The 12,294-nt window shown below is 53.4% G+C and overlaps 1 protein-coding gene across 17 annotated transcripts in view; it reads left to right on the top strand.

The window, feature by feature from the left end:
* The window catches only part of SHANK2 (SH3 and multiple ankyrin repeat domains 2), a 459,770-nt gene that overhangs the window by 114,132 nt on the left and 333,344 nt on the right, over positions 1-12,294 (top strand). For all 17 annotated transcript variants that reach the window (XM_088789779.1, XM_074336881.2, XM_074336891.2 and 14 more), the window contains one exon: positions 1,705-1,782. In XM_088789779.1, the coding sequence (XP_088645905.1) occupies positions 1,705-1,782 (78 nt within the window). The remainder of the gene's footprint in view (positions 1-1,704; positions 1,783-12,294) is intronic.

Here is a 12,294-nt window from a genome sequence, read left to right as displayed (position 1 = left end):
GTCTCTCTCTGTCGCTGTCTCTCTCAGTCTCTGTGTCTCTGTCTGTCTCTCTCTGTCTCACTGTTCCTCTGTCTGTCTCTGTCTCTTTTCTGTCTGTCCCCCTCTCTCTTACTTTCCTAATATCTAACACCTTTCCTGAGATCTAATTTGCACACCATGTAATTTACCTGTCTATGTCTAAAATACACAATTGAATGATTTTTAGTCTCTTCACACAGCTGTGCACCCATCACCCCAAACGGAAACCCATCGGTTACTCCCGAGGCCCCTCCAGCCCTCCAGCCCTCCATCCCTGGGAGACCTATCGTCCACTTTCTGTCTCTGTCTTGCCAGCTTGTCATCTTCAGTCTGCTGTCCTACCAGGACCTGTGACCTGTGCGGTGGGCACTCGCCTTGGCCCCTGCCTGTCCCCAGGGCAGCAGGGCCCCTTCTGGGCTGAGCTGGGGCCACTGGCCTGCCGTTCTAAGCAGTTTTCTGGGTGGGAGGTCCTGGTTGGTCATGCTTCCTCCTCACTCAACAGCTGCTTGCCGACGTTTGCCCTGGGTGGTCATGGCAAGGTGTCTACATTAGACTCTGTAGATAAAGGTGGGAAAGCCGAGGTGGGTCCAGCACGGGGCTTTGGCTGCAACCTGCACGGGGCCATTGGCCCAGTGTCCTGTGGTCGGGAAGGTGCCCAGCCCACGGCAGCTGTGACACACGAACACCAGTGTGCACTTGACCATTTAAATGGTCGTTGAAAAACATAATTTACTCATTCTAAACATTCCAGCTGCCTTCCTTAGGGACACGTGTGCTCACAATAGGCAGTCTTCATTCGTAGGCTGCCACCTGTCTTCTTATGGAAGGTCTTCGTCCCCGCTCTCCTCAGAAGGCTTGGTGGGCAGTTCTCTACCGGGCCCATGGGCAAGTTAGTAGATGCTCAACAAATGGACGGGAATATGGTTATTTTTATTGTGAAACGGCACAAGAAATGAATATTGCCTGCCTTTTGAAAATATTAAAGAATATTAGTAAATAATGAGATGAAGATTCCTCCTTTTTGCTCCCTGTTTCTTTTTTCTTCGTGCAAAAGTAAATCCTGTTAACTGGTACACAGCTTTCCAGACATACGAATTCTTTACTTTTTTCTGCAGTGAAACAAATGACATTAAGCTATGTTACTGCTCTGATACCTGCGTTTTCTACTTAGAAGTTCTTGGCTATGTTTCTTGTCAGCTTTCATCAATCTGCCTTGTTTTTTCCTACAACTGCCTAGGTGAAGAATGTTCTAGAATGCAATTCTTTCTCTTGTTTTAGAGCATTTATACTGTCTTCCTGTTTTCTCCTTCTTTCTTTTTGGTTTCACTTAACGGTACTTCACTTATGGTATGGTTTATGCCCGTGTGCAAGACTGTAGAATACAGCCTTAAAAAGTAAAACTGTTGACATGGGGTGTATACATTTAAAATTGTTATAGATCCTGCCAAGTTGCTGTCCGAAGGATTTGCAGCAGTTAAACTTCAAATGGTAACATCGTGGGGCCAGGAGTGGGGGGTCGGGGGGTGTCACCCTGATCCTGGTCCCTCTGATGAACGAAAAACGCCCTTCCTTTTAACTCTGCGTTTACGTTTCTCTGAATTCTTGTGAGCTGGAGCCTCTGAACGGCTCTTTGGAGAATGTCTACACTACCGATTTACCAACAGATTTCTTCTTTTCACCGTGCAGGACAGCTGCGCAAGAGTGCTGCTGTTTCGAGGCGGAAATAAGGAGCTGAAGAACTACAACAGCCAGACGCCGTTTCAGGTAAAAGGAGCCCTCAGAGACAAGAAACGCGGGTGTGCATTGCTGGGGGAGGCGACTGCGGGTGTCGGCACGTCCCGTCTGTATGTCGGACACCAGGTTGGCTGGTTCCGCGTGGGACGTTGTCTGTGTGTGGAGGTCGTGCCCCCGACCCCCATAATGCACCGCTCATGGATGTGGGGTGTTCACGGAAGGTGGCAAAGACGTGGAGGCTTTTAATTGTGCAGCTGTTGGGAAATGCTGGCTCCATGGCCTGTCCTTTCAGTGGGGAGAGCTCTGTGAGAACGGCATGGGGAGGTGGCTATCATCCACCTGGCAGGCACCCCGACTGGGTCTGCTGTCCCCGAGTGGAGGGCGGGCCAGCCCGACCCAGCACTGGGCATGGTGGTCCACGGCAGAGCACACAGGCCAGCGTCCTAATTTAGTTTTCACTGGTGAGATGGGTATAACACAAAATTTACCATTTTAACCCTTTCAGTGGTCGTAAGTACACTCATGATGTGCTGGCATCGCTACTAAGAATTGCATTATCACCCCAAAAGGAAGCCCTATACCCACGGAGCAGTCCCCCCATCTCTCCCTCCCCCAGCTCCTAGCAACCACTAATCTATTCCCCGTGTCTATGGATGTGCTTATTCCGGACATTGCATGTAACCGGGATCACACAGCAGGTGGCCTTCTGTGTCTGACTCGGTTCACTCGCAGCGTGTTTCCAAGGCTCATCCGCGTTGTGGCCTGTGTCAGTGTCTCATTCATTTTCATGGCTCAGTGACGCCCCATTGATAGAAGGCTCGTCTGAGTTTGATGCAGCTGACTAGATGGGTTAGGGTGGAAATAAAATTTTAGCGAAATGCTCTAAGTTACAGCGAGGCATTTTGCTCCCACATGAAGCCCAATTCTCCACTTGGACTGGAAATTGAAGTCCCTGTGATTCGTGTTTGCAAATAATTTTTACATCTTTTTGAGTTGAAAGAGGTCTTTAGAACTGGCTTCCATGGGTATTTTACTAACACTCTTCCTAGACGTTACTCATTTGCACAGTAGATTATTTTATATATTATAATCAGGCTTTCTATGTGGGCTTGGTGTCTTGGAAATGAACCAGTTCTAAAAATTGGGCCGGGCGTCTAATAACCACCATGAGAAAGTTTACTTGTTTCATGAGTGGGGGCAGGCCTGGATTTTAGTGCTGAATCTTGCAGCTTGTCGGCGTTTAACATAAGATGGATCATAGCCCTGAGCTCCTGGTTTGCTGATGGGTCTGTGAAGACTCCCATTACTCGTCACTCGCCCAGATGAAGTCCCCTTCCCAGTGTGATTGACAGCTCTGGGCCCTTCCGTGTCATTCTGGGACCACTTTGGGCTTAGCTGTGGGTCGGTGGTCTTGGTTTGAAGATTTTTTCCTGGCCATGAAATAGTATATTTCTCTAGTCCGTTTTCAAAGTCAGGATGTTGCTTAAATCGCTGACAGCACCAGCCTGTGCCCTTGGGTTCACGGTCAGCACTCGGATAGTACGAAGGGGCCTTTCTGACTCTGGGCAGTGGTTTGTAACCACCACGTGGCATCCAGGGCAGTGCCTGGCATCCAGGACGAAAGGTCACTGTGGTGGCCTGTCTCTCAGTCCCTGCTCCTGTCCCATCACCACCCTTCTCAGGGCCGCCCTGGTCCTGGCCGGTGCTCAGTACACCTTCCCACCAGCTAAACCGCAGCGGTCCAAACCCAGGGCCATCTGTCTCTATTTCTCTAATGAGAATCAAGTGCCATTGGCGGTTCTGGAAGACAATTAGGCAACACACCCTTGAACAATGGGATGTAGTTCTGTGCAAGCATCGCTCATATAATTAATCGGCAGAAGCAGAGCCCGAGCTGCTTGTTCTCATTGCCCAGGACGGACTCTGGGTGCACGTTGGGAGCTGCTGTCCTTCCTTGGGCCTCCCTATCCCCTGTGTCTGAATGAGACGGAGATTTAGTTCAGTCTGTGGCTCTTTGCCTCTAAAATGGCCCCAGTTCTTGTCTTTCATTCACCGTCCTTCCCCTCCCAGTTGTGAAAAAGGAATCACTTCCTGTTGTTTGAGGGGCAGTGATGGCTCACTGCGTCATTGAATGGGGATCCACCGTGCCCACCTGACAGTCGTGGTGCTTCTCAGCTGCTGCTGTGAACGTGGCCTTTCTAAGGAATCTCGGAATGTCTGACAGGGTTTATGTACACGCGTCTGCTTAATAATGGGACCTAAAGGCTGGCTCAGCAGCATCACCAGGACGGCCGACTTGAGAGAATGCAAACTGTCTGCCTCCCAGCCCCACTGAGTCAGAAGCTTGGGGGCAGGGCTGCTGTTCCGTGCTAATAAGCCTCTGGAGACTCGGATGCCTGCTCAGGTTTGAGAATCAGAAGAGACACAGAGGCGACTTTCTGAAGGCAGAGGACTAGGAAACGCACTTACAGCGTTACTTGGGTGTATCTGAAACAATGGTGGTTCTTAGTCAGCTCCGGCTAGCATAACAAAACCTCACAGATAGGGCGGCTTCGACAGCAGACATTTACTTCTCACAGTTCTGGAGGCTGGAAATCTAAGATCAAGGTGCCAGCAGATTTAGTTTCTGGTGAAGGCTCTCTTCCTGGCTTGTAGACAGCCACCTACTCACTGGCCTTTCTTCTGTGCATGTGTGGAGCGAGAGGGCGAGAGAGAGGGGGAGACGGGGAGAGGGGGAAAGGGGGAGAGAGGGAGGGGGGGATGAAGGGAGGGAGAGAGAGAGGAGGTGCTTCCTGGTGTTTCCTCCTCTTCTTGTGGGAACAATAATCCTGTCTCATTAGGGTCCCACGCTTATGACCTCACACAACCTTAATTAGCTTCCTAAAGGCCCTGCCTCCAAATACCATCACATTAGGGGATAGGGTTTCAACATATGAATTTTTGGGGGACATAGTCAGTCTGACAGTGATAATGGTGGTAATGATGGTCATAGGAATGATGATGGTGGTGATAACGATGGTGACGGTGGTAATGCTGATGAAGGTGGGTATGGTGGTGGTGATGGTGGTGGTGTTGCTATGGTGATGGTGGTGATGGTGGTGGTGTTGCTATGGTGATGGTGGTGGTATTGCTATGGTGATGGTGGTGATGGTTATATTGCTGATTATGGTGGTGATGGTGGTAATGGTGTTGAGCACGGTGATGGTGGTTATGATGGTGGTGTGGTGATGATAATGGTGGTAGTGGTGGTGAGGTCGATATCATAGTGATAGTGGTGATGACTGTGGTGATGGTGGTGATTAGAATATTGATGATGATAGTGAAGATTAATATTTCCAGTTGCACAGAAGTTTAAAGCTCACAGACCGTCTTCTGTATGTTCTCATTTGATGAACAACAATCCGATGAGGTCAGCATTTTTGATCCCAGTTTATAGGCGGAAGGGAATTACGGCGAGACGGATGCCTAGGTTGAATCAGATAGTGGCCGAGTCTGAGGTCTTCAGGCCTCCTAACTTCTGGTCCAGGGACCAGGGGCCCGAGTGAGGAAGACGCTTCCTCTGGCATGGACCCTCGCTCGCTTCTTGACATGGGTGCTCAGCATCGGGGAGTGCTTGCTTGGGAATCGCGCAGTCCAAGGGAGCAGACGAATCCTGATGCTGAACATAGAGAGAAACAAGTCTGTGAAGAAGCCCAAAGAAGGAGAGGCTCTAAGGGAAGGAGAGAGCAGCAGGGGAGAGAGGCGGGCACGGCTGTGGATGCGGCGTCAGCTTGGCCGGATGCCAGGCCCCGTTAGCTAGCGAATCAAACACCCGCACAGGCGTTGCCGTGAAGGCGTTGCCGTGGCTGAGCTTAATCCCCATGATCAGTTGTCAGTGAAGAGGCTGACCCTCCAGAGTGTGACTGGGCCTCACGTAATCAGTTGGGGGCCTTGGGAGCAAAACTCAGTTTCCCAGAGAAGAAGCAATTCTGCCTTCAGACGGTAACGGAGAAACCCTGCCTGAGTCTCCAGCCGGCCGGTGCCAGCGCCAAGAATTGCACGAGCCAATTTCTTAAAATGATCTCTTAATATGTGTGTGTGTATATGTGTGTGCCCACACGTGCGCACACACACACACACACATACACACACGCACACGCACACACATCCTGTTGGTCTGTTTCCTTAGAACTCCGGCTGATACACAGGAGAGGTGATTTGAGCCCTTCCATCCTCCCGGCAGCTCCATTCCAATTGGCTCCGTGGTTTGGGAGGTAATCACCCCCGCCCGGCATTGTATATTTAGAGGCCGCTTTGCTCCCCGTGTGTCCCTGTCGTGTGGGTCTCCAGGCTGTATGCAGCAGCTGCTAATCAGGTGTCTAGATGCAGAGGGAGAAAGGAGGGGATAAGAGAAGGGAAGGCAGGGAGAGACACTCCGAGCTGTCTCACGCCCAGTTCTCGTACGGGTGTGAAGTGTGAGGACGAGGTGGGTGCGGAAACACGTTCTGGTCCTTGCGGTGGAAGACTTGGGGTGAAAGCGTCTCAGGAGGCTGGCTGCCTCCCAAGGAGGGGGCTGTCTGGTGAGCGGCCTGGGTGCCGCAGCTCAAAGGGTCAGCGGGGTTGCACACGGCCACGGGGCCCTCTGTTCTTCCTCCACCATCACGCTGGACGTGAGAGGAGGAGGAGAAAGGCTGGAGCCAGAAACGAGGCCCTGAGTTCTAAATTCCTCACATCTTAGGCGATAAGTCCCCCGAGCGTGGCCGCCCACCTTGCAGGGCAGAGCCGGGCGTCGGCAGATGCCCTGAGTTCCGTCCAGCGATGGTTCTGTTTCCTCCAGCCCCTCGCCCTATAATTCGTGTTGATTTCCAGGCCTCGCCGTAGCGCATTCATGAAAATGACCGTCTGTCTCTCGGGTGTGTCACATCCGTCAGACCCCGTGAGCAGGTCACTCACCTTTGCATGGAGTGCCAAATCGAGTCCACACGCTTAGTGACATAGCCGCAGGGGAAGAATGAACAAGTTCTCGCTCATCACGTACAACGCTGGACGGGTGGTGGGCACCTTGTCGATGGCCGAGCGCGCTGCTTTCTTCAAGTTGTGCTCTTGTTGGGGCAGGTGCTTCTGAGTTGGGGCACGGGCCAGTGACAAAGGCAGTCGGACATTCTGGGGACATCCTGGTTCTGGCTGTTGCACTTTTTCTGGGACACCAATGAAATCCACTCAACAGCACGTCTATTCCTTATGAGGCCGAACAGCGGTCACGTGACTGGGCAAAGGCTTAGGGTTTCACTCTGTGTGAGACGTGAAGTATCGACAAGATGGAAGGAAACTCTAAAACGGAAATCAACGCATCCATCCGGCCACCAGTCATGATCCTGTGTGAAGAGCAGAGGGTGCCATGGGAGAGTGAGCAACAAAGATGAAATCTTGCGGAGATTATGAACAAGGCTTCTGGAGTCAGCAAAATAGCCTTGGGCTGCGCTGACCAGTACAGTGGCCGTAGGGCGCATGGGGCTTTTAGGTGTACTTGTAAGTAAATAAAACGTAAAGTTCTGTTCTTTGGTCACGTCACCTATATTTCAGGTTGCTCAGTACCCACTGTACTGGAACACACTGATCTGGAAACACCCGGGGCGCTCCCATCCCCCACACTGCAGGTTAATGGGTTTCACGGGTGTGGAGTGGTTGAGTCTGACCCCTAAGCCAACGACGTCCAGCCCTTATTGAAACTGTCCTCCCATCCCGGAGCATGTGGCCAAGGCTGGGGCTGGAGCCCGAGAGGTCTGTTTGCAGAAACCGCTGTCCGTGAGCGGAGGGAAGTAGGGAAGTGTGCTCAGACACGCCCAGGCTCCCTGCCAGGGTCATGTGTGTGGCGATCATGGAAGGTCATGCGCTCCTTACCCCGCCACGTACAATGAAGGACAAATGGTCCTCCGTCCGCGGCACCAGGAAGCGGGGAAGAAAGGTCAAGAGAATTAGGGGAACCATAAAGTAAGCGGACACCTGATAACTGGCCTGACAGCCCTGACCCCACGGGAGGGTGGGCGGCAGTGGGACCGGTATCGCCCGGAAACCAGGGAGAGGAGACCTGCCCTCTGCGATTTACACCTTTGTCGGAACCTGGCCATAATTTAAGTGCAGGTAAATAGCAAAGCAGGTTTTGAAATGTGGCTATTACTCACCCACGCAGGGGAAGTATAATCATAGTTGACGGGTGCTGTGGGCTGCGGGTAAGACGTGAATGGCCATCCTAATGTAAACACAGACAAGCGATGACTTAACCTAAGCCCGGCACACACCTGGCCAGGCGGCGTGATAAAGGACTGGAGCCCTTGTCTTTCCTGGCGGGATGTCTGTAACTAGTATTGAAATGGAAGGAAATCAGGGGAGATCCCCACAAGGGTGCTGTTTAGAAACAGGAGGTAAAGCACCGAGAAGCAGCTACGTGTGGGAGGAGGTTGGGGGGTGGAGGGGTTTGGACGGAGTGGCAACTACAACCTGTGTAGAAGGTTCGACGTTTTGAACCATTCATCCAGATCTATGGCGTTCATCAAGATAAAAATTCGATTTCATTGTTTGAAAGAAAATCGCGAGTAGTACCCCTCCCCCTTAGCACGATCTCACCTTTACGCGGAGATCGCCTACTCACCCTGCAAAACCGTAGCTGTTCCTCTGCAGGTGCTTCCCTGCAGCCCAGGGCAGTCCTTTTGGTTCCCTTGTTGCTTGATACTACCTTTTGTGAGACAGTGTGAGATTGTCTGCGATTGTATGAGAATGGACGGTGTCTGCACCCCCTAGAGACACTGTGAATTGCTGGAGGAGAGGGTGCACTGTCTGTCCCATCTTCGTATTCCAGGGCCCAGCACCGGACCTGTGGCCCGGCAGACGCCATTGATCTCGTGGCTCCCTGTCATTTCTCATGCCGGCCACTAAGTGGCAGCGTTAACACAGGACAGCTTGGTACCCATGTCAAAAGGCTGGGAGCCAAGGTGCTGACACTGATGTACGGTGTTCACAGATCAGCAGTTTCTGTCCCCAAGACATGTCTGTTCCTGAACCTAAGCCCTGGGGTTGTTCGTCAGTTAGAAGGGAAGAAGGAACGCCCCTGTATCGGTCGGCTGGAGCGGCTATAACGATGCTACACTCAGGGCGTAAATAACTGACATTTACTTGTCACAGTTCTGCAGGCTGGACGTCTGAGGTCCAGGCGCCGCCCCTTCAGTTTCTGATGAGGACGTTCTTTACCAGATGCGTGCATGGGGCTGTCCTCTGTCCGGGTCTGTGCACGGGCTTTCCTTGGTGTGTGTGCATGGAGAGAGAGGGAACACGGTGTCTCTGTTTTCCAGCTTTATGGAGATACAGTTGCCGTAGGACATTATTTAAGGTTAAGGTGTGAAAGGTGATGATTTGTAAGCATGTGCTTTGCGAGCCGACCACCAGCGCAAGGTCTGCGGACACCTCCGTCCCCTCACACGGTCACCTTTCCGTGCGTGTGCTGAGAACTTGGACGACCTCCTGTCTTAGCAGTTTTCCAGTGGGCAGTGCAGCATTGTCGATTGTCCTCGCCACGTCATGGGTCGTCCCAAAACTTACTCAGCTTGTAACTGGAAGCTCGTATCCTTTGGCCAATGTCTCCCCATGGCCCCACCCGCAGCCCCTGGAAACAGCCACTCTGCTCTCTGTGTCTCCAAGTGTCTTAGCCTCCACGTCCAAGAGAGATGACGTAGTGTTTGTGTCTGTGGGACTGTCCCTCTCAGTGTTGTTACTGCACCAGTCTCAGAACTTGGCCCCATCGGTGGCCAGCACTTCCCTGCTGGACCCTGACTGCCACGAGGCCTCGTGCATCCACAGGGGACGGTCTGCATCGGTGTTCTGGGGGACAGGTGGGGGAAAACTCTTATTCCACCCTGAAGCTCCGTTTGTCTTCTTACAAGGACACCCGTCCCTTCGTGGGGGCTCCACCCCCCAAAGGCCCCCCCCCCCAGGTACCATCCCCACAGGAGTCTGAGGGGGATGCACACGGTCAGTCCGTTAACAAACCCAAACGGCCAATGTAGGGGCTGTTTCAGGCCACGGGTGTTACGGCCTCTCCGTTTGCTGTCACGCTTCTCTTCTCTGAAGTTTCACAGTTCGCTTTCCATGTGTGATCTGCTGTCATGCTTCCCACGTAACTCTGCGTGCAGGCGTGTGCACACGTGTGTATCGGCCTCCACATCCCCCCTGTGCCGTGTCCGTCTAGATCGCCACGAAGCTTTCTAGAAAGACAGAGAGCTGGCATTTCCTGAGTGTCCACTGCGGGCCACATGGGGGTTTACTGGCTGCATATTTGAGTGTCATCGGTCTGCCTTACATATCGGCTGGGAAGGCAGAATGGAAATGTGGGGCTCTCGGACCCCACACTCGCACCCCATCTCTGTCCCCTGAGCTGACCGCAGCACCCCACTAAGCTTTGTCTCTCAGCAGAATGAACGCAGCTCCGTGAGGGCAGAGACCAAATCCCCACTGTCATCGTCACATTCCCACGCGTGGCACTTGTAGGTCCCCAGCACCAACTTCATGGGCGAGTGGATGACGCCTCTGGTGACCCCGCTTGGTGCTAGCTTGGTTATGTTGGTGGCCCTCCGCTTTGTTTCCTCTTTGCCTCCCCGTGAAGTTTCAATGCTGTGGACACACGCTGGGAATCTTCTGTCCTGGTGGCTGTGTGGCCCCGAGTAAACCACCTTTGTGCCCTGAGAACCAGTTCTCAGTCCCTTGAGGAATGGATGAAAACGTGAGCTCCCTGGTTTGGGGAGAATGCCAGTTTTTGTAAAATCGAGTCACTTCTCCTGGGGATCCTCAAAGGACAAAAGGACAGAGGAGCTGCCTGGGGACACCACAACCAATTGCCACATGCTTGGCGGCTTAAAACAACAGGAATTTATTCTCCCACAGTCTGGACGCCAGAAGTCGGAAATCCAGGTGTCGTCAGGACCACCCTCCTTCCTGGGACCCCAGGGGAGGCGCCTTCCTGCCTCTTCCGGCTTCTGGGGCTCCAGGTGCTACTGGGCTGTGGCCGCTCCCCCAGGGTCTGCCTCCGACTTCCCTTGGCTCTTCCCTCTTCCATCGTCAAGTCTCCCCTGCCTTCCTCACGTCATACACTTGTGACAGCACCTAGGGCCCACCTAGTCCTAGCGAATGTCCCATCCCGAGATCTTTCACTTTATCACATCTGCAGAGCCCCCTTGTTTGCCATGCAAGGTCACAGGTTCATAGGTTCCAGGGATTCGGGCTCAGTACATTTAGGGGGTCATTATTCTGCCCCCCACAAGAGGGAAAGAGAGTAGGTGGGCAGACTAGTGGATTCTGGTTGGGGACCGGGGCAGAGGGCCCCACACCTTCCCAGACCTGTGCTGGGGACGGAAACCGAGGCCTGAGACGCCCTGGACGTGGTGGATGAGGCAGCTGGTGGCAGCAAAGCCCAGAAGCGTAAGCAGGTGGCCGAGACCCGCGCGCAGGGTGCCGCCCGACAGAGGTGACCTCGGGGCACAGCGGGTCCCCAGCAGTTTCCGGCAAAGCCCAAAGCCAGGCGTGGGACTGCAAAGGAGCCGCCTGGCCCTGTCGTTTTATTTAGGATAATGGAACCGCACCCCTGGGTTCTGTCGGTGTCTGTTCTCTCCCCTTGGAGACCTGCTCTTCCCCTCTCTGTCTCCCTATCTGTCCCGGCTGCTACCAGCGCAGCCGCAGACTCTGCAAACCTCCTGGCTTAGCCACCAGCTTCTCTCCTGCCTCTGTGCCCGGCCCTTCTCCCTGCGACTGGCATCTGTCCATACCACACAGGGGATGGTGCCCCTCGCGCCCCTGCCCGCCAAGAAGGGCCCCCGAGCGTGGCCGTCATTGTGTCTGCTTCCATCTCCCCCAGTCCACTCCCACGTCCTACACTGTCCGCCGGCCTGACTCGGGCCTCCAAGATCGTGGGCTGTGTCCTCCACGACACGCAGGGCTGCCCCTGCTCCCGGGTCCTGAGCAGGTTGTAAGGTCTGGGAGACACCGCAGGACTGACGAGGGCCTCCCCCCATCCGAGGCTCATCTGCAGGGAGGGTCGGTCTCACTCAGGTGCTCACTCAGGTGCCGCAGCAGCAGGTGGGGGGGCCTTGGGGCGGCCAGTCAGCAGACCTCAGGAAAAGGCTTTGCGGTTCCCGTTTGGTTGTAGATTTTGGGGGAGGACATTGTCCTGATTGCACACGACTTGGGGACTTTTTAAAGATTTTTGTGTTCTCTGTTGCTAGTTCTGCTCAAGGGACATTTTCTTCTATCTCGTCTGAGTTCTGGAAGCTTCGAGGCAGCTGTTCGGTGACCCTTAAACTTTTCTTCTAGATGTAACAAATGTTGATCTATTACTTTATTTAAAGCTCGGAATCCCTCTGCATGCTGTCTTAGCTTGTCCGAGGCTGGCAGGTGTCCTGTTCTAAGGACAAATAGACAACCGGGGTTTGGCCAGGACACGAGTGCCAGTCTAACGCTACAAATCCCAGGCTCCCAGTTGAAAAGCAGTGACATTTCCACAAAGGTCGCCCCAAACAAGAC

Source organism: Rhinolophus sinicus, chromosome 14, assembly GCF_057876585.1.
Source record: "Rhinolophus sinicus isolate RSI-liver-muscle chromosome 14, RSI-T2T, whole genome shotgun sequence".
In the NCBI taxonomy this organism is placed as follows: Eukaryota; Metazoa; Chordata; class Mammalia; order Chiroptera; family Rhinolophidae; genus Rhinolophus; species Rhinolophus sinicus.
The sequence above is the reverse complement of the archived record's forward strand: the minus strand, read 5'-3'. Positions and strand labels throughout refer to the sequence as shown.